At 32.7% G+C, this 22,076-nt stretch overlaps 2 protein-coding genes across 3 annotated transcripts; both read left to right on the top strand.

Annotated features, from left to right (window-relative positions):
- On the top strand, positions 6,633-9,408 carry LOC109343180 (tubby-like F-box protein 5). Of its 2 annotated transcripts, XM_019581366.1 has the most exons (5): positions 6,633-6,802; positions 6,993-7,401; positions 7,632-7,719; positions 8,287-8,419; positions 8,503-9,408. In XM_019581366.1, exons 2-5 carry the CDS (start codon positions 7,015-7,017, stop codon positions 9,173-9,175), a joined length of 1,281 nt encoding a protein of 426 aa, XP_019436911.1. In that variant the 5' UTR covers positions 6,633-6,802; positions 6,993-7,014; the 3' UTR covers positions 9,176-9,408. The 2 variants fall into 2 exon arrangements, with proteins under 2 accessions (XP_019436911.1, XP_019436910.1); XM_019581365.1 differs by having other exon boundaries at positions 6,704-7,401.
- Positions 20,456-22,014, top strand: LOC109343181 (diacylglycerol kinase kappa-like). Its single transcript, XM_019581367.1, has 2 exons — positions 20,456-20,834; positions 21,273-22,014. Exons 1-2 carry the CDS (start codon positions 20,554-20,556, stop codon positions 21,703-21,705), a joined length of 714 nt encoding a protein of 237 aa, XP_019436912.1. The 5' UTR covers positions 20,456-20,553; the 3' UTR covers positions 21,706-22,014.

The following is a 22,076-nucleotide window of genomic DNA, read 5'->3' on the forward strand; positions in this document are numbered from 1 at the left end:
ACTAGAAATAAACAAATATATATAACAAATATAATAAATATATATATATTGACCTTAGGAAAAATAAATCAACAATACACATCGAAGCCCAAAAACATATAAAAGACAAATATTAGAAATATAACAAATATATATTAAACACCAAATAGTATTAAAGTTAACATTTTTAAGGCCAACAATGTGAAAGTATCATCAATGCTACAAAAGGAAGAAACAAATATTCCTCATGAAACAAATATTCAAGATCACAAAAAAGAAAGAAACAAATAAACAAACATAACAATGCACAAAATTACATAAGGTTCATATTTTTCATATCTTGCATATTCAAAAGATCTTTGAGCATACGTTGTCATATAGGTTGCATTATAAAAAGTTTAGGGAATAAGAACATGTCAAATAGGGCTTTGAACTTGAAGTTGTAGCATGCATCTCTAGGGCTTTTCACACATGTCATTCATTCTTGTTTTCTTAATAAGATTTTAAAGTGAAAGTAAGAAAAGTCTGTTTTCTGAAAATTGTGAAATCTATATTGTGAAAACCTTTGCATAATTTTCTCATACAGAATAGGTTCTTGTGAGTATTCGACTTATAGTTTTAGAGTTGAGTTTACATTGTTATATTCGAGTATTAAGTACTCAAGAAAAATCAAAATCAGTTTTAATCAAGGAAAGTGATCTCTTGGTGAGTAACTTGACTTCAAGAAGAGATCTTGTTGTTCTTCAAGAACTTTGGATCTGGAATGCATGTTCATGAAAGGTAAACCCTTTGCAAACACAAACTTAATGTTTCAAAGGTAAAATGTTCGAAATAAGAAATGTAGGTATGAATCTCATTTACCTTAAGTAGAGTAGTGAAGATGTGTATAGTAGTTAAGACACATGCAGTTCAGAGAGGAAGAAGAAGAAACGAATAGCCTTGAAAGTAGTAATTTGGGAGAGAGAAACATAAAAAATGAATGACCTTGTAGCAGATTGGAAAAAAAGAAGGTAACACGGTAGATTGGAATGTGTGTTATTATTAGTTATTATAATTAAAACCTTGGAACACACAAATTTCAAATTTGCTTTAATGTGTCATTATTATTTATTATAATAATTGAAAGGAAGAAATGTGGAAATGTGTGGTAGACAAAAAAGATGTATAAGCCTTGAGAGAGAAGGTAAGGTGACAAACTTCAAGAAAAGTAGTATTATTATTTGGAATAATTTTTTTTAAAATCCTATTTATTATTATAACCTTGAAAGATGGAAATGTGAAAAGGTGGAAAGGTAGAAAAGTGTGGTAGACAAAAAAGATGATTAGATATGCAAAAGGACTTTTGAAATGATTTCTCGTAACGTGGCAGACTTTTGGTTTTTGAATTTTTTTTAACTGGAAAAATTTGGTTTTACAATTTTGTCCTCTAAAAATCCAAATGGCAAAAAAAAGAAAATATCCAATATTATAATTATGTTAACCTAATGCATTCTTATATAGATAGTAGATTTGATTAGTTGAAATTTAATGTAGCGCAAGAAGAAATGATTAAAAACAAAAATAATTAATTACTTAAATTGGATAATGAACTCCAGGTGTGTACCCCTGGGCCACTGATTAAAAACCAAGTACTTTGTATCCAACAACAAAAGACTAAAACCAAGTGAAGTGTTGGACAATTAGGAAGGATTTAAAACCACGTCCCAAATTAAATCATTTTTCACAATAATGATATTAAAATAAAAACAATAAAAATAATAAAATATTTTATTTTTAATTAATATGTTATATTTTTATTGATGTAATACATGATTTGGAACATAATATCTTGTTTGTTCCCATATGCAATGGAGTTGTATTATTAATTAGAGTTTAAAATTTATACACCGATATTGTAAAGTTTTTACATCATTCATCATTGATATATAATATTTTTATTTAAAAATCAATACTAGTTAATATATGAATGATAGTAACATAGTTATTAAAACCGTACCGTACCGGCCGGTTCAACCGGAAAACCGGTGAACCGGTCCCCTAACCGGTACGGTACAGGTGTTGAACCGGCCAAGTATCAAACCGGTCAAAACCGGTCAAAAACCGGTCAAAACCGGTGAACCGGTCGGTATTTTACTAAACCGGCCAGTTTATACACATTTATATTTTTTTTTTTAAAAACTTAAAAACTCATTACAAGGATGACCCATCTTTTTAACTCTTCTTCAACACTTCAAGACACATGCTTCCAAGACATACTTAAATTACACATTTTGGTTCCTAACATTCGTGTGTAATCTCAGTGACATTTGTGTAATCTTGGAGTACTGTCTGAAGATAGGATTTGGTAGAAAAGTGTAATATTCATATAAGACAATTTTGACTCATTGATGCTAAATGTTAAAACTCTAAATTTATTTGTTTTATAGAGTGTGTTGTGAAGTTATGTCATTTATTTATATTTTGTGGTTGTTAAGTTGTACTTTTGGATGATATATGTTTTTTAATTTAGACTTTGAATTTGTTAAAGACTTAAAGTTATTTATTTATATGAATTTTGAGTAAAATATGAATTATAAATTTGAGTATCTACCTATTTGAATTTTTTTTGTTATAGGTTTATATATATATAAATATAAGTAAGTATGTCCGGTTTAATCGGCATGCGGTTTAATTACTGAACCACTGGTTGAACCACTGTACCACTATACCAGTACCCTGACCGGTTTGATAACCGGTACGGTTTTAACAACACTGGATAGTAATTTACCGATAATGTAATTTACACTATATATATATTAAATCCAATTAATTATTGCATTCAGCAACTTGGTGAGTGGACCATGCCAACACCAGTACGCTAACTGATCTATTTGTCAGCTACTATTCCATGCTTATCTATAACGACAGATTTGTTTATCCATTGCACAAAATGAAAAAGAAAAAAAAAACATTGATGTGACTAAGGTTTATTGAATCAATTATAATTAATTGAATATAAAGAATAATTAAGATTTGGATTTTGTTAGCACTTTTTAAAAATACAAGGAGAGTGTATTTAATTAATGTAGCTATATTAAATTTTAATCTAAAATTATATTTAATTAATGAATTTGTGTACCAATCGTTAATCTATTAGTATAATAACTTATCAATATAAAGCATTTGTATGAAGTAATGTTGTAAAAACCATTTCGTACCGACCGGTTCAACTGGAAAATCGGTGAACCGGACCCTAACCGATATGGTACAGGTGTTGAACCGGTCAAGTATCAAAACTGGTCAAAAACTAGTCAAAAACTAGTCAAAACCGGCCAGTTTATACACATATATTTTTTTTTGAAAAAAAAACTTAAAAACTCATTACAATGAGACCAATCTTTCCAACACTTCAAGGCACATGTTTTCATCTCAGTGACATTTGTGTAATCTTGGAGTAGTGTCTGAAAATAGGATTTGGTGGAAAAATATAATATCAATATGAGACAACTTTGACTCATTGGTGTTAAATATTAAAACTCCAAATTTATTTGTTTTGTAGAGTGAATTGTAAACTTGTGTCATTTATTTATATTTTGCAGTTGTTAAGTGATACTTTTAGATTAATATATGTTTTGTAATTTAGACTTTGAATTTGTTAAAAACTTAAAGTTGTTTGTTTATGTAAATTTTGAGTAGGTTATAAATATAGATTATAAATTTGAGTATCTACCTATTTGGAATTTTTTTGTTATAGGTTTATATATATATAAATATAAGTATGTATGTCTGGTTTAACCGACATGTGGTTTAATTACTGAACTACCGGTTGAACCGTTATACCACTATACCACTAAACCGGTTTGATAACTGGTACGGTTAACAACACTGGTATGGAGTTTTGATAAGTTGTTTTTCTTAAGAGTAAATTATACTGACACCCCTTGAGCTTTAGTGAAATTACACAAACTACCATTCATTTTTTTACACTTACACAACCCTTCCTTAATTTTTATACTTTCATTATACTGATCACCCATGCATAAGAAAAAATGTATTTTTTTAAATAAAAAGTGTGATAAATGCAATTAAGTTAAATAAAACATGATATATTGTAGAGAAAAGTCTAAATAATATATAAGTCAATATTTCTTTATTAGTTTTGGTTCGTTACACTATATTATAAAAGCATTTAAACAATATTTCTTTAGAATTGTTGATGCATTTTATAACAAAAAATAATAAAAATACATTGATTTATATTATTTGGATTTGTCTACACAATATATCATGTTTTGTTTAACTTAATTGCATTTATCGCATTTTTTGTTTAAAAGATTACACTTATTTCTTATGCAGGGTGGTCAGTGTAATAAAAGTATAAAAACTAATAAAAACTAATGGAGGTTTGTGTAGGTGTAGAAAAGTGAGGGGTGATTTATCTAATTTCACTAAAATTCATGAGGTGTCAACGTAATTTACTTTTTTTTTTATTAAATATACCACCAAATCCTAAGTTAATAATTGACATTCTAAATTTTTTATTTTATTCTTTTTATATTTCATGGTTTTTATCTTGCATTTATTGTTTTTTAATCTTATTTGCTTATTATTGATCAATGATAAAAAATCAATTTATGAAATTTATAAGAAAGATTAAAAGAATAAAATTGCAGTGTTATACTATTTTAAAAAATGAAAAAAAGTATTTCTTTACTTGTGTAATACAATTAAAAATATATCATAGTAAATAACAAATGAGTAGTAGTAATATAAGGTGGGGATATGTCAGATGCTTGTGGCAATGTTTCAAACATTAGAGTCTTGATGTACCAAAAAACTATATTTTCCAAAATTTTCTGATGTTTCAGCAAATCAGTACAAAACTATATTTTACTTTTTCAACTAAACTCTTATTTGATAATTCTCTTTTTTACATTTCCCCAATCAATATAATTAAATTATTTTAGTCAAAAGTATGTGACCAACTCCTTGGTTAAGAAAACCTCTTCACATGGTTAGGTAGATAATGTTTGTCCCTCCATATTGCAATGTGAATCTGTACCCATAAGATTGAGCTACCAATAATATGTGACCTTTACCTAAATCCAATGGGAAGAAGAAAATGTGAAAACAATTAAGTACTGAACAGGTTAGAGTGGCAAGGGACACCAATCATTTCCATCATTTTTCCCAACCAACTTTTTCACATACAAACATCTTAATGGTCAATCTTTACTTTTTGACCAAGTTTTGATACTACTTGTAAGTTCCCATAAAAGTGGGTTAAGAAAGAATGGTAATGATAATGAGTCCACATCCTCTATGCCAAATTTCTCTATCTCTATATTAGATTATTGATGTTTTGTTAAATATTAGATGTGTTAGTATGACAATTAAAGAGAAATTAAATAATATGAATTAGTATGACAATTAATGAGAAATTAAATAAGATGTGTTAGTATGACAATTAATGAGAAATTAAATAAGATGTGTTATTTATTACTAGGCAAAATCCTATTAAGTATGTATATACACATAGAAAACTTTTGATATACAAGATTTGATTTAAAGATTATATCTTGAACAATTCTACTAAGACACCAATAATAGGATATATGAGAAAGTAAAATTTGACATTGAAGACAATAATAATCATCTTCTCATCTTTTCTACAAGAGAATAATGTATGAGTAATACAAATGAATGATGAATGTTGTATGAACTGTAGTATAAATTTTTATACTGACATTCCATGTATTACATTCCTATAGTATAAGACTTCTTATGATCTATTTACGAGTTACTTTTTTTTATAGAATGAAAAGAGAAGACTTTAAAGTTGAATGTTAAATCACTAGCTCAAAAAACATACCCTTACGAGTGAGTATGACTCCTGAGTTGTTGGGTTGGTCTTTAGATCGACATAATTGACGATAGCACTAATATTTTAATAAGTTTAGAGATACAAATTTAATTCATACACAAATTCTATATTATATATAGAAATCATTATTCTAATTTGTAATGATGTTAAGTAAGCGTGACGTGAAGGTGAGATATGAATATGTTAATAATTTGTTATGTACACAATGTATTTGGACAACATTTAGCATAACAATTCTTTTGTACTCTATTTTAAAACATGTGATATCATGATATTCATAATTAATGAAATTAAAATGTTTAAAGTTGTACAGAGATAAGGTAGAAAAAACATTTCTCCAATTTCAATTGTGAAATAATTTGTATTTAACTTTTGTTCTATGAAAGGTATTATACAGTGAGTACCAGTTAAAACAACCAATTTCTTGGACTATATGCACTGAATGATGCTAATGAAAACTGAGTCCATTTGATAGAAACTTTGCATTTTGGAGTGTGGCACTGTCACTAGCTACAAAGGGCAAAAACCTTTGTGGTTGTGTCTTGTGAAAAAGGGAAGGGATGTTTTGCTTGTTGCATTGGAACATAAGATCTGTTGTCTTAGATCGTGTCACACAAGTTGTCCTCCACTAATGAACATGTTATATTAATTTAAAAATTTCATTATTATTGTTATTTGAGATAACGTATAAGACATGATCTGAGACAAGATATCTCAGGATGTGATGCTCCTATTTTTCTAGTTTTTATCCCCAACCTTTGTCTTGTAACTTGTAATAATGTAACTCATAATAAACAAACAACTTCATCTCTCACCTTTTACTCTATTCAAGACATTAGCCTCTGAGTTTGAGATACAGTCTTGGAACTACTCTCCACATTCCTTCATCCCAATCCCTCATCCTCTGTGCCTTTCAAGTTCTCTGCAACATTTCCTCACTTTCTATGCCCTTGTCTCATGGTACATGCATATGCCTCTAAATTCTTGAGCTTTTTTTCTTTTACTTTTCAGTATAGGAATTTGCATTGATTTAAGGATTTCAATCTTATAGCAACTTTCACTGCAATATATGTTTCATTCCATCATTGCTACTTGTAATGAATCATTCACCACTTCTATGATATGATTACTTAATTTAAATGGTTGTTAGTTTTAGTCCTAGTACACTTATCATGATGTCATTCAAGAGTATTTTTCGCGAGCTTAAGGATATGGGAGAGGGCATTGGAAACATGTATCGAAAAGGGGCAGAAGCCAAGCATATGCATCTCTATGGAAAATCTCACATTGCACCTGAATGTTCCTCGCCAGTATTGTCGTCGTCATCATCATCGTCATTATCGTCAATAGTTGGTGAGCAAAGTAGGTGGACTAACTTACCACCTGAGTTGCTATTAGACATAATTCAAAGGGTAGAAGCCAGTGAAATTTCTTGGCCTGCAAGGAAAGTACTTGTAGCATGTGCCTCAGTTTGTAGGTCATGGAGGGAAATAACAAAAGGTGTGGTTAAAACACCGGAACAGTGTGGTTGGATCACTTTCCCTATATCACTGAAGCAGGTAATTATGTATTTAAGTAATTGATATCTGTTGAGATCAATCAGAGGATTTTCCTCTATTGTATTGATTATTATTCTGATTTCAAGTTAAGGGATTTGTATTTCTACTCATTACACTATAAAACCACTCAAGCAATTCAGATTTTTATGCTTAAATTTGCTTGAGGTTTGGTTTACAAGTATTTGGTATTAATGTGTGATTACTGTGTTGATTGCTTCTGTGTTTATCAGCCTGGTCCAAGAGACACTCCAATCCAGTGTTTTATAAAGAGAGAAAGGGTGACTTCTACATACCGATTATATCTCGGTCTGAGCCCTGGTAATATCTTTGTGCTCACATGATTCATTCTTCACTCAGAAATAGTTGTTAGAATTTCTGCTAAACATTAATATTTTTGGTGTTTGAAACACCTTACTTGATGATCTTGTGTCTCTTTATTCTTTTGGTAGTTTATTCTCTTGGAGAGTTCTTTGATCATTATATTTTTCAAGCAAAGCATGCCTTCCTATACTTTTATTAATTCTTGGAACTTTAGAGTGAAAACTGTTGATTTCTTCCTCTGTTTTGGTAGGATAAAATTCTTAATATTAGAAAGACTTTCCTTGTGTTTTCTTATTGCAAATCATTTCTAATGATAAATGATGATTCAATGTTGTTTTTTTTAAATCAAAATGTAACTGTAGCAGCAATGATGTAGTTTGGGTAGATCTACTAGGAAATCCTATTTACAATTTTGATGACTTTTTATAATCTTCTAGTTAATTTTTTGTAGAACTCTTCCATTCATTTTGGAAGTGAATACTATTCAGTATATTTGACTGAATCTACTGTTCTTTAAATGAACCTTTGTGTTTACTCTGAGACTAGTGCTATAATATTTCGCAGCGCTTTCGGGTGAAATGAGCAAACTGCTATTGGCAGCAAAGAAGATTAAAAGGTTAACATGTACAGAATTTTTTATATCATTGGTTGCCGATGATTTCTCTCGAGCTAGCAATACTTACATTGGAAAGCTGAGGTTAGTCCAAATCTCTCTATGACCCTTATCTTTATGTCTGTTACATTATTCTTCTGTTATCTTGATCTGTAAGCAATGAACAGGTCTAACTTTCTTGGAACCAAGTTTACGATCTTGGATGGCGAGCCTCCACATGATTCTGCACTTCCATCGAATTGCAAGTCTCAGCGAAGCGTCCATTTGAAGCAAGTACTTCAAAGAGTTGCTGCTGCTAACTATAACATGGGTACGGTATCATATGAACTCAATGTTCTTCGTACGAGAGGTCCAAGGAGAATGTGTTGTACAATGCACTTAATCCCCATATCTGCAATCAAAGAAGGAGGGGCTGCACCTACTCCTTTGAAGTTTACCAAGTGCTATAATGAGCATGCAACCCCCTTGCCGATTTCGAAAGGAAAGAAGCAAGGAATTGAATTTGCTTCAGGTGGTACTAATACTACTACAGAATCAACCCATAGTGCAAGGCAACCATTGATTTTGAAAAACAAAGCTCCTAGATGGCATGAACAACTGCAATGTTGGTGCTTGAATTTCAAGGGACGGGTTACAGTGGCGTCCGTGAAGAACTTCCAGCTTGTAGCAGTTGCAGAACCTTCGGAAAATGTACCGGTGGCAGAACAAGAGAAAGTGATACTACAATTTGGAAAAATTGGGAAGGACATATTCACCATGGATTACCGATATCCCCTTTCGGCTTTTCAAGCCTTTGCAATCTGCTTGAGCAGCTTCGACACAAAACCAGCTTGTGAATGATCATTATTTTTCTGTTGTGAACAAATTGTTCTGTCACTCTTCCTTGAGTTGGTATAAAATGTATATATTTTAGTAGGAAAGGAAAGAAGCTGCACAAAACAATTGTTTATTCTTCAAGCAGAAGTTTGTGTAGTTCAAGCTATTAGGATTGATGTTTAATAACAAGTCTATTTGTCTTATGTAAGGAAGTTTCTTAATATTCCTAAGCATGAATGCTAATAATATTAGAGTATTCTACTCGGTGGTGGATCTTGATCAAAATTTTAGGAGAGACGATAATATTTAATTATAATTTATAATTAAAACTAATTGAATAACGAAAATATATACGAGGAAACCAGAGATTAAATTTTAACTATTTCCTTTAAAATATAAACCAATATGTTATCTACAAGATAAAATAAGATGAATTACTTGATAATGCAATATATGACTGACGACATATGGTAAAAACCACAATAAATAAAATAAGAAGAATTAATTGATAATGCAAGATATGACTAACGACATATGATAGAAATTTTGTCAAACTTGATTGGATAACGACACAAAAAATAAAATGTTGACATTGAGATTTTAAACTAATCTTCATTGTTCATTGAAACTCGTTGGATAGAAATTTTGGACAAAAAATATATTATCAATATTAAATAACTTATAAGTATATTTAGAATATATTATTAATACATACATAATATATTTCATCAAGTGTAAAATCATTATGAACTCAAATGAAGTAATATTGTTATAAACAACATCAACATCTAAATGTATAAGAGAACTTATCAATTATATATAATTTTTAAAGAACCACACAAGTTGCACTATATTTATTTATCAAGCTATATATTAAAGAAATATGAGTCTGAGTCTGATGATGAGCTTGAGTCTGATGATGAGCCTGATTATGATGATGAGCCTGATTATGATGATGAGCCTAAGTCTAATGATGAGCCTGAGTCTAATGATGAGCCTGAGTCTGAAGATGATCTTGAGTCTGATGATGAGCCTGAGGAGAAGGAACCCAAATTGACTGTGAAATTTGAAGTTTCTAGACTATCTTTTTTATCAACTCATAGACGATTGAGAAAGATTAATGGAACAAAAACATTGGATGGAGAAACCTCATTCTTGGGGGATAATAATTCTATATCAGTTCTAACTTCAAAGTATCCCAACTTCATCCAAATTCAATTTATTACACTGATTATTACTATGATGTTTATGTAAGGAATTTTCAATTTGAATCGTGTGACACTGACATATTTAATGTTGAGAATAGAACATTTCATAAACATTATGTTCCAAGTTTCTCTACAAAAGGGATGCCACCACCATTTTTTGTTATTCCACAGGAAAAGTTGATATCATAATTTTTTATATATAGTTTAATCTTTTGCAAGGATACATGAACTCTTGATTTTTTTTTTCTTGCTATTAGTTTGTTTAACTTTTATACTATGCGTTGTGTAAATGTTGTTTTTTGCCATAGCAATTTTATATCACACCTTTGAGTATACACAAAGTCTGTTTGAAAAGGATTTAAGTGATGAAAAGGATTGACATGATTTAAGTTATTATCTTATCACTTCCAATATTTAAAAAAATAAATAGAAAAGTCGTCAAGTTGATATAAACATTACATACATGTGTTTTTAAGAAGTAAACTGGAGAAAAAAACTAATAATTCATTACTTAATTAAAGAAAGTTGTGAAGTAATTTCTATTTATATGTAAACCAATTATTAGAATGTTTGGGTAGGAAACTAAGTGCTTCATAAGTACGGTAAAATATGCATTTTGATGGACATACGATAATACTTCCTTGATAAAATGATATCTATTTTGATAGAAAAATGGTTTGTATCATGTATTTTAACGCAATTCTATGAGAATGTTGATACACAACTTTTTAATTTACATTAAACGTCCTATTAGCTACATAATTAGACCCAAATAATATATTATTGAAAACAATATAAACATCAATAATCTCAAATACACAACACAGGTTAAAGAATTGACTTAAGATTTTTAAGCTAGTTTATTTAAATGATTTAATATTTGTTATATTAAAAGAATAATTTTGTATTTAAAAGGTAACATACTCATAGAGAAGTGATTATGTTACTTTAACTTATACTAATTTATTAAAGAAATTATCATGAGATGAGAGTAGCTAAACATGCTAAAGAATGATTATTGTTGTCATCTTATGTTTTCCTTTTTAGTAAGTTTGCATTTATATTTGTCAATATTTTAAATTGTTAATTATTAGTTTATTAATACTACAAATAATTGATTGGGAAGATTGGACAAAAGCTGAGAAACCATTTCTGATTGCTGACATTCAATATAACTAAGACTTGAAGAAAAAACTAATTTTAATTTGAAAATAGCGTTCAACTATGTAATTTGAATTTTTAGTGATAAAATAGATTTTAACATTCACATAAAATTCAACATTTTTTTTTTGCTTATTAGCTGGTAAGAAGGAATTATTTAATAAACAGAGAATAATTAATATGTATTATATAAGTCAAAGAAGCCTTAATCAATAAAACATAACATATAATTTAAAACATTTATGTAATTGTAAATCTAGATAGAATACAATTCTTTCACATTATTCCTTCATACTATTTTAGATTGTAAATAGGAAATTAAAATAACTATTAAGTCATTGTTACTAATTATTTATGCAGCTTGCATAATAAAAGTGTATGTGATCAAGCAAACTTTTTTTTAAGCAAAGGTGCAAAAGCACCTCACAAATATATTGATTAAGGAAAGAAAGAGAGAAAGAGAGTTACAAGTCATAGAATCTATAGTTGGGAAGACCCAACCTATTCCTATTATAGTTTTCCACTATGAATTTAGGAATGTCAAGCCACCAAGAAAAAGTCCTAGAAGCTATACCATGGTTAGCCAACTTATCAGCACAATAATTGCCTTCCCTATATATATGAGAGATAGATAGATTCATTGCCAAAAGAGTTTGTTTGCAAATGTTCCATTTCGACCAAAGCTGCCAAGGAACCGAGCCCTTTCCATTGAAGATGTCCACCACTAGAGTAGAGCACACTCCAACCATAACGAGTTCCAGCCATGCTTGAAAGCAATATCAATCGTTGTGATTGCAGTTTGAAGCTCAGCATAAAGAGCATCATGAATGTCGTAATAGCTTGCAAAGCAAGCCACCATATTTTCAGAATGGTCCCTGAATATGCCACCACCACCTGCATGACTAGGGGACCCCTTAGCAGCTCCATCAGTGTTGATTTTTAAGACTCCCGTATTAGGATTTTTCCATGTTATTTCACAGATTCTAGGAGCTCTGCTATACTTGATTGAGATATTAAGATTCTTTAGGATGTTGAACTCCTCTAGAGAGCCATTAGCCTTATGCTTAGAAATATTACCCGACAAAGAGGTTGCCAATCTGATTCTAGCCAAAGCTTGGAGCTTGGATGCTTCCTTGTCTTCAAATCTAGAACTATTTCTGTAGGACCAGATTGTGGAAATAATATGGGTGATGGCAGCAAGCAGGGTGTCATTCAGCTGGTTGCTCCATCTTGAATTACAGGCCAGCAAGATAGAATTAATGGAAGAAGTGTCCAATTGGATTGAGAAAGTTGAACAGAGCCAATGCCACAGATGTTTGGCAAGCTTACAGTTAAGAAACAGATGATCAGAGGTTTCAGAAGAAACCTTGCAAAGACTGCACATAGAAACCATACAATAACCCCTCTTTTGAATATTGTCATCTGTTGGCATCTTCTTGTTTATCCATCTCCATATCAGAAAAGTCTTTGAAGGAGTAATTGATGAATACCAGATTTTTTTGCCCCAATTGGTGTTTGAATTAGGACTATTAACATAAGAATAGGCATCCCTCAGAGACAACATTCCATCAGTAGAGTTTGTCCACACCAGTCTGTCCTTTAATTTAGGAATCCTAGTCTTTGAGATCTGTATGGCAATTTCAGGAAAGTGATCAGCAATGAGGCTAGGAATGATCCATTTATAGCCTGAGATGAAGTCAGTAACAGAAGCTAGAAGAGAATTATGTAGCTCTGTGGGAATATTCGTGGATTCCACCAAATGGCATCCAAGCCAATTGTCTTTCCAAAAGCTTATGGTATGCCAATCACCAACTAACCATCTGGAGTTTATGATTGCACCATGCCAACTATTTTTAATGTCAGGCCAAATTGAAGACTTATAGTATCTGTTTGAGGGATTGGCAGAAGCTCCAAATCTCTGCCTATAAAAAATAGCCCATTCCTGATCCAAAGAAATCATTTCCCAAGTTAACTTGAGAATGGCAACTTTGTTGAGATGCTTGATTGATTTAATTCCCAGGCCACTATTCTTGGTAGGAGAGCAAACTTGATGCCAAGCCACTGTAATCATTTTCCTCACATTGATATCTCCAGACCAGATAAAGTTTCTCATGCACTTATCCACATGCTTGAGCAGTTGAGAAGGCTAAACATAGACATGAAAACTATACACAAGCATACTTTGTATGATAGATTTAACAAGCTCCACTCTTCCCATTATTGAGAGAGACAAGCCTTTCCAATTAGCCATTTTTAGAGTTATTTTATCAGCAATGTGTTGAAGATGCACTTTTTTTGGTTTCCTTATAAACAAAGGGACACCCAAGTAATTGAAAGGCAGAGATCCAGCAGAAAATCCTAAAGTATCTGCAAGAATTGAAATTTTTCTTGCTGGAGCATTGATAGTGTAGAACCTGCATTTAGTAGGATTGACATGCTGACCAGAAACCTCAGCATAACTATGAATGAGGCTGTTAAGAGCCTGAAGCTCATTCTTGATACCTTTGCAGAAAATGAGTATATCATCAGCATACAGGACATGACTAGAAGTGTGCAAGCTGTTAGGACCAGAAATAGTGCTCAATCTCCCTTGAGCAACCAAATTAGAGATGCCTCTACTGAAGACATCTTCTACAAGACAGAAAAGGATAGGAGAAAGAGGATCACCTTGCCTAACTCCTCTCTTGCAATTAAAGAAGCCCACATTTTGACCATTGACACAGATTGAGAGCTTAGCAGATTCTAGGATAACCTGAATCCACTTAATGAATTTGTCATTGAAACCAAAAGCTCTTAATGTCTCTAAAGGGAAATTCCAGTCCAAAGTATCAAAGGCTTTCTTTATGTCCAACTTAATTTCCAAGTTACCACCAAAAGATTTATGAGGAAGAAGGTTGACTGCCTCAGAAGCCAAACAGATGCAATCATGAATGTGCTTATCCCTGATGAACCCTCTTTGATTAGATGAGACAATTGTAGGGGCTATAGAAGCAAGTCTATCAGCCAAAATCTTGGTTATAATTTTGAATTGGAAATTAGCCAAAGCAATGGGTCTAAAATCCTCAATTCTATCAGCTCCAACAAACTTAGGAATGAGGACCACATTGTTAGCATTCAAATTTGGCAACATCCACCCCTGCTTGAAGAATTGCAAAGTAGAATTGCAAACATCCTTTCCAACAATATTCTAGAAAGTTTGAAAAAAGCAACCCCCAAAACCATCAGGCCCAGGAGCACCATCACCATTAAGGGAGAAAACTGCCTTCTTAATTTCATCATCAAAAGGAATACTTGTAAGCAATCCATTATCCAAATCACTAACCACACTAGGAATTACCTCATTGATTAGGGAGTTGGCAGAGGTTATGTTTGGAGAAGCAAACAAATTGGTGAAGTAACCAAGCACATGATTGCTAATATCAGACTGATTAACCAACAGGTTGTCCCCATCCTTAATCATAGACATAGCTTTGGTTGATTGCCTTATTTTAGTAACCTTGTGAAAAAAGTTAGTGTTCATATCCCCACTAATGTGCCAATTAAGCCTAGATTTTTCCCTCCAAAAATCCTCTTCCATTAGAAGATCATTCATCAACTGATTTTGAGCCACTCCTTCCTGCTCCAACAACTCAGGTTGAGGCCCAAAATTCTGAATACAGTTTTGAATTGCTTCAACATCAGCCATTGAGTTCTGAACTTTGAGATGAATATTGCCAAAGACCTCTATATTCCAAGTTTTAAGCACTGATTTTAACCTTTTCAACTTTTGCATTAGGATAAACATAGGGAGGCCATATATCCCCTGAGTCCAAGACTCTTCAACCACCCTTTTACAATCTGAATGCTTAATCCACATTTGATGAAATCTGAAAGGAGCAGGCCTAGAAGAATTAGCAAAGGAAGCCAGAAGGAAGATGGGATGGTGATCAGAAGCAATTCGAGGAAGAGTACATCAAGAGACTTGGTTCCATAGAGAGAGCCAACTATCATTGCACATGGTTCTGTCAAGCCTTTTCTCAGTGAAAGCATGACCCCTTCTTCTATTAGACCAAGTGAACTCAGCTCCTCTGGTTAGAAGATGGATCAAATTTGCACTATCCGAGAAGGCCTTGAATTCCTCAGAAGGAAGTCTTTGAGGAATCCTAGGACCTCTACTCTCATTAGCCCCCAGGACCACATTAAAGTCCCCAATACAGCACCAAAGGTCATTATGCTCCAACATCAGATCTTGAATATCAGACCAAAGATGCCTTCTCTGAATGTAGTTAGTGTGGGCATAGACAACACACATATTAAAACACTTATTTTCATAATTTAAGGAGATTGAGATATGTTGCCTAGTATTAGCTAGCACCACAGGAGAAAGACTAGGATTACACAAACCCCAAATGTTTGGCATCTGGTTACCTCTATCATTCACAGCAAAGAGCTTTAACTTCAAATCAGTCCATAAGTTATTATTAATCTCAGCCTGATAAATCATTGGCTCAGACAGAAAAACCAAGTCTGACTTATTAGAAAGACAAAGATTTTTTAACACTAACCTTGTCCTAAGATTTCCAAGACCCCTACAATTCCAGAAAATCACTCTCATTGGGATGAATTTAGATAGCCACCCCTACAGGTAAAGTGAATCTTTCCTGAACTTCCCTTCTTCTTAATTCTTTTCTTATGAGACTTTGATAAGACCTTGGTGAATTGCTCATCTTCTTCCAACCTTTCTTCAATTTCATCATCTGCCCAAAGTCTCCCAACAATTTTTAAATCTCTGGCTGCAGTTATGTTTTCTATATCCTCTGTTGGTTGAACCACAAAGTTCTCCTCATTAGTAGAAGAGTTTTCAACCAAGTTGTTAGTAGTCTCCACCACCACTGTATCCATCAAGTCCTCTTCCAAAGGAATATCCTGATTATTATTCAAAACATTGGACTCCAACCGTTCCAAATTTTGGAAGTTTGATTCTGTTAGATCTATATCCAAGTTGATAAAGAAATCATTTTCCACTGGGTTTTCATTTGCCATTAGGGGAGGTTTATCAGCTACTTGAGCCTTTCTAACCCCATTTTTTATGCCAACCTCACCTCTAATCACATGTTTTGGATGAACCTCACCTGCAACCTCCTTTTTGTTATTTTTCCTGCAGTTCGATAATAAGTGACCAAAGACATGGCAACCCATACAAAAATCTGGCAAGTTTTCATACTCTAAAGCAACAAAGAAGGCAAAACCTTCTCTTTCGACCAAGATTTGATCTGGGAGGGAGGCTTTCAAGTCGATTTCCACCAACACTTTTGTAAAATGCCCAAATGTCCTGTTATTTGTTGCATCATCCAGAGAAATAGGGGTACCAATTCCCCCAGCTATAGAGAATATTATTCTGGGACTCCAGTATTCCTGAGGAAGCCCCAAGATCTTTACCCAACATTGAGAGTGAGATTGTCTTTGAAGGTTTGGGTTGAAATCAGGGGACCATAAAAACAGGCGTAAAAGCCCTCCCTGGTTGAAGATTCCAGGACCCAGTTGCGCAAACCCTTCTCATATCATCAGCAGACGAGAAGGAGAACTCATAGAATCCCTTCCTAGAGAAATCATGTTCCAGTTGCCAACCATCTTCCAAAGCACAGAAAGCTTTGCTTTTGCATTAGGATCAAGCAAACTTGCTTTGTTGAGGAAACATCTATAACAAGTGGGACATTGATGTTTCTTACTAAGTTTGTGTTTTCCAATATGATTCTCTAGTGATTTTTTACTGTCAAATTCTTTAGCACATATATGACAGTAATTATTAAAGCACATCTATTTGTTTGCTCTCTTATTTGTGCATATCTTTCTTTCTTCAACCTTTTCTTTTCCTTTTTTGCTCTATTCTTGCTTATTTTCTTGTCTTTTTTATCTTCCTCCACCACATTCTTCTTCTCATTGTCACTATCATCATTTTCCTCTTCCTTATCATCATCATCTTCACCATCACTACCACTGTTGTCACTCTCACCATCATTATCCTCACTACTATCATCATCCTCACCATCTTCCTCCCCTCCACTCTCTTCCACATCACTTCCTTCTTCTTCCATCACTTCTTCCTCAACATCACTTTCAGTGTCACTCATATTCAAAGCAAATTGAAAGGTAATTATAAAAGTTTGTCTTTATTGTTAACAGACTACAATATGTAGTTCAAGATTGTCATCTTTACTTTATATTTGAAGATCATGGGGAATAACGATATATGATTCCATTTGCATGAGCATCGGCATTCTAATATTGTCAATAATTAAAGTGGGAAAATTACCAATACAAGCTAGTCATACTCATAATTAATGGGCGTCAAAACAAAATTCCGATGAGATTATCATGTATGTGCTGCATACTTTTTTATTCACAATAATTGCATGATATAAGTAATTGTACTTTCTAAACAATAATAAAGAAAGATGATAAAAAATGCTTGAAACCCACACACATAATAGTAAACATGAGAATGATTTAATAAAAAAGAGATTGTTAAAATTTAGTAGCGGTAATAAATTATAGTTTGATATACATTATTTATTTTATAAACAAGGAAAATATTACACTATATAATATATTTTTTACTCAAACTTAAGCAAACTTGTATAATCAATTTTTACCACCCCCAAGTGTTATTACACTAGTAGGACCCCTTTGTTATGGAATAATTAATATTGCATAACTTCTTCTAGAGATAATTACTTTGGAGGTGTAATGTCCCATTTTTACAACTTAGAAATTAGGACTTCATTATAAAAATATGATAAAAATTTAAATAAAATTAAAGGCATTCTGTGAGAAAATCGGAGTGAATTTAAAACTTCTTTTCATTAATATGTTTAAGATGTGGAAATATTCAATATTATCATTACCCAAAAACGAGTTATCACATTGAACCTCAAAACCATGATTTATATAATTATCTATTTGTTTAAGTATGTAGCTTTACAATGTCATTAAATTAATCTTAACATAATGATTATAAAAGACATCCTGTATGCCAAAAGAATCACTCTTAAAAGTATTTTTCATAAAATATAACTTATATAAAAATTAGTTCAAAAGACCAATAGTATTCCTAAATCAGAGCCAATAATCTCAATATAAACAACATACTTAACTATTTGTACTGAATATCTTTTCCTGTAAACAAACCATTTAAATAAAAATGACATTGCACAATGCACATTGTGAGCATTGTTTGAACTTAAACAATGAGACTGTATCCTTATTATCCATTTGTGTCCAAGCTGTTTTTATTCACTCGCTGATCTTCAACCTTTTCATTCTTATCAATACTGAACTTGCAACCATGAGTCCATGACCTCGACGTTTGTCAGGGTTATCTTGATCTTCAAGCCTTGGGCTGGTAGTTCGAATTCTCAGCACGGCTTGTCACCAGACTTGATAGGCTTTGCTGGATTCTGTGGAAGAGTCACTTGAACGCTAGCGGTCTCTTCTAGTGACTGAACCATAAAACATCAGTGATTTATTGATATACGTTACATGGTTCCTTTGTTTAGCCTAATATCATGCGTGCCATGTATAGGTTCCTTGTAAAGAAAGTATTGTAATAGTAATATAAAAATTGACGAATCACATAGAATCGGGTACCACATATGTAACTATGCTTTGTATCTTGCTGTTAACATCATACTTCATCGAACTATGAAAGTATATGAATCGGCCCCTCTTTATTCGCAGACTCGGAGCCTACATGCATTGTGGCTCCTCTGTTGTCACCAGCCAAGGTTAGCTGTATTTGGTGCACAGTGGCTAGTTTATGAGCAAACTTTGATATCATCTCTGATACTTTTTGCAGTGCAGAGTTTTCCTCGTTGTATGAAACAGGTTTTTCATATCATATACTTGATACATTCCTAGTTCCTGGATCTGCTGAACTAACAACTCTTATGTCATTCTCACTGGGATGCAAAGGGGCGAAATTCACCCTCCTCTGTACAATTTGTCTTGCCCATGTTGAAAGAGGTAAACCTATTATATAGTGATGCTCTTGGACAGAACAGTATTGACCAATGATACAAGGACCGGATCCTATGGGACGGTCCAAACTCTCCTGGTTTGCACTATTAACCGATAAAATGGTTGGATCACTTTGCAGTGTGAAAATACTGGTCCAATCGGATTAAACTGGATTAACTTGATATAAAGTTCAGGGTTGAATTAAATTGTGATTTTTTAAGAGAAATTTTGTGATCCTAAGTCGAGAATATTTCTAGTAATAGAATGTCATCGTCCTCGTTCTTCGAGTGAGGCACAATGCATTCAGCATCCATGGAGGAAAGGCCGTTAGTTTCAACTGTTTTACGCTTCAGCATGGAGTGAGGCATAAGGGAGTAAGGGTATTATAAGACATAGTTAAAATTTCCTTATTTTGTGTGGTCTTTGTTTTATTTCAAGTTATTATCATTTTTATTTTGTGAACAAGTTATTACTACTTTAATTCTAGTTCTAATATAATTCCTAGTACAATTTGTGTTAATGTGCAAGCAAACAGTTGCATGCAAAGTTGCATTTTGTTTTAATGTGCCACATATTTCCTTTCCAGCTAGCTTTAGCAAAGATGTTAGAAAGGAAAAAATAACTTCAACTTTTTTGGTTTCACATTTGTTCTTACAATGCACTAAAAATAAACTAAAACAACCGTGGTGATTAACAAGGGAGAATATTGTGCTATATTTAGTTAGTGATCCGCAAATGAAGACTTTGCAAAAGAAATATATAGCAGCTATTATGATTTATGCTGATTTGTCAAAAAACCTACCACCAATTTTTGAAAGACATTAAACTATCTAAAAATAACAAATTTGTATGTGAAAGCCAAGGATAACCTCATTCTAACCAAAGAAAGTAACTTGTGAACCAAATTTAAAGTTTGTGCACTATAAATCAGCACCAACTTCAACCAAAGAAAGTTGCATTTTCATTATTGCAACCTTCAGATCACAAATAAGCGGAAGTCTTTTCTTCAACTCTTGATTATAAGGTAGCAATAAGAAAATGGCAAAGGTAACATTCTTTGTGGTATTTGCATTGGTGCTGGTTGTGCCATTGGGTTCAGTTTTGGGTCAAGGTGATTGGTCTAGTTTACTAGACCAAGCAAGTGCTGCAGGTCTCCCAGAAGGTGCATTAGATGAGGCTAAGAAGGCTTTAAATGATGGGTCTGCCCAAATGGTTGCTGAAGCTGCCCTAAGTGATGGTGCTGCCCAAAAGGCTGCTGAGGAGGTCTTGGGTGGTTCAGGCAATGCTGATTCTTTGAGTGATTGGGTTGGAGATGCCAAGTAAGATATGAGACATTCTTTCTCTCCCATTTTTGTTACTTGCATGGAAGAAAATTTAGATATTGCTCTTTTTCAAATGTGATATGGCATCATTCAATCATGTAGCTGAACAATGATATAGATTTTGATCATATTGAAACAGAATCAAAATAGATTAAAAAACTAGATTGATATTATCTTACATTAATTTAATAATAAGAATGTGTGTTTTTTTAGATGACCAAGTTATAATATTTATAGATATCAAGTTGATTAATTTTTTTGGTCTTGATTTTTCTGGGAATCTAACAGAGGCTTGCACCACTAGATCAACACTTTGTTGGTCAAGATAATTAATTTAATAAGTGAGTTGATATCAAGATGGTAATTTTTATATAACTAAAATGTACACTTAAACAAAAATTTGTTGTTGTTGTGATCATCATGGTCATAAACCAGGAATGCAATTCCAGCTCCACCCACAAAAGAAAGTTCACTAGATGGTGCACATGAAGATTTTCCTGATGAAGAGGGTGATGCACCTGAAAAGGCACCAGCAGGCTCACCCACAGAAGCACCAGTAGAAGCACCTGAATTGGCTCCAGAAAGTGCAACAGTAGAAGCACCTGAATTGGCACCAGAAAATGCACCTGAATTGGCACCAGAAAATGCACCTGAATTGGCACCAGAAAATGCACCTGAATTGGCACCAGAAAATGCACCTGAATTGGCACCAGAAAATGCACCTGAATTGGCACCAGAAAATGCACCTGAATTGGCACCAGAAAATGCACCTGAATTGGCACCAGAAGACGCACCTGAATTGGAACCTGAAAGTGCACCAACTCAGGAACCATCAGCAGCACCAGAAGCACAAGCCCCCTCTGCATGAGAATTTATACTCCTATACTCTAAGCCAATAAATCTTTCAGCAGCATCATTTTACATTAAGTAAAAATATTATTTAACTTTTATGCCAAAAGCCACATCATTGTTTTGTAGACAGAATGATGTTGTGGTGTAGTTCATTATTGGCTTATTATAGTTGTATCAACATTAGACATTTTTGCCTTTAATTAAAGTCAAGACCATGTTTGGAGGGTGAAATCCATATTCAGGATGCAACACTCAAAAGAATTTGATTGCTCTTCTGGTGGAAAGTATACCGCATTAATAAAAGAATGAAACTTTCTTTGACCAAGATTTTCTTTGTTTGTTCAATTAAAATGCACGGGAACATAAGATAATAATAATTAAAAAAAC

This window comes from Lupinus angustifolius, chromosome LG03 (genome assembly GCF_001865875.1).
Source record: "Lupinus angustifolius cultivar Tanjil chromosome LG03, LupAngTanjil_v1.0, whole genome shotgun sequence".
In the NCBI taxonomy this organism is placed as follows: Eukaryota; Viridiplantae; Streptophyta; class Magnoliopsida; order Fabales; family Fabaceae; genus Lupinus; species Lupinus angustifolius.

Excerpts from the sequence above, each read along its gene's own strand:
- LOC109343180 (XM_019581365.1), top strand. The coding sequence starts at position 6,982 with ATGGTTGTTAGTTTTAGTCCTAGTACACTTATCATGATGTCATTCAAG. Across the intron at positions 7,402-7,631 it reads TCCCTATATCACTGAAGCAG|CCTGGTCCAAGAGACACTCC; the intron begins GTAATTATGTAT and ends TGTGTTTATCAG. Across the intron at positions 8,420-8,502 it reads ACTTACATTGGAAAGCTGAG|GTCTAACTTTCTTGGAACCA; the intron begins GTTAGTCCAAAT and ends AGCAATGAACAG.
- LOC109343181 (XM_019581367.1), top strand. The coding sequence starts at position 20,554 with ATGGCAAAGGTAACATTCTTTGTGGTATTTGCATTGGTGCTGGTTGTG. Across the intron at positions 20,835-21,272 it reads GATTGGGTTGGAGATGCCAA|GAATGCAATTCCAGCTCCAC; the intron begins GTAAGATATGAG and ends GTCATAAACCAG.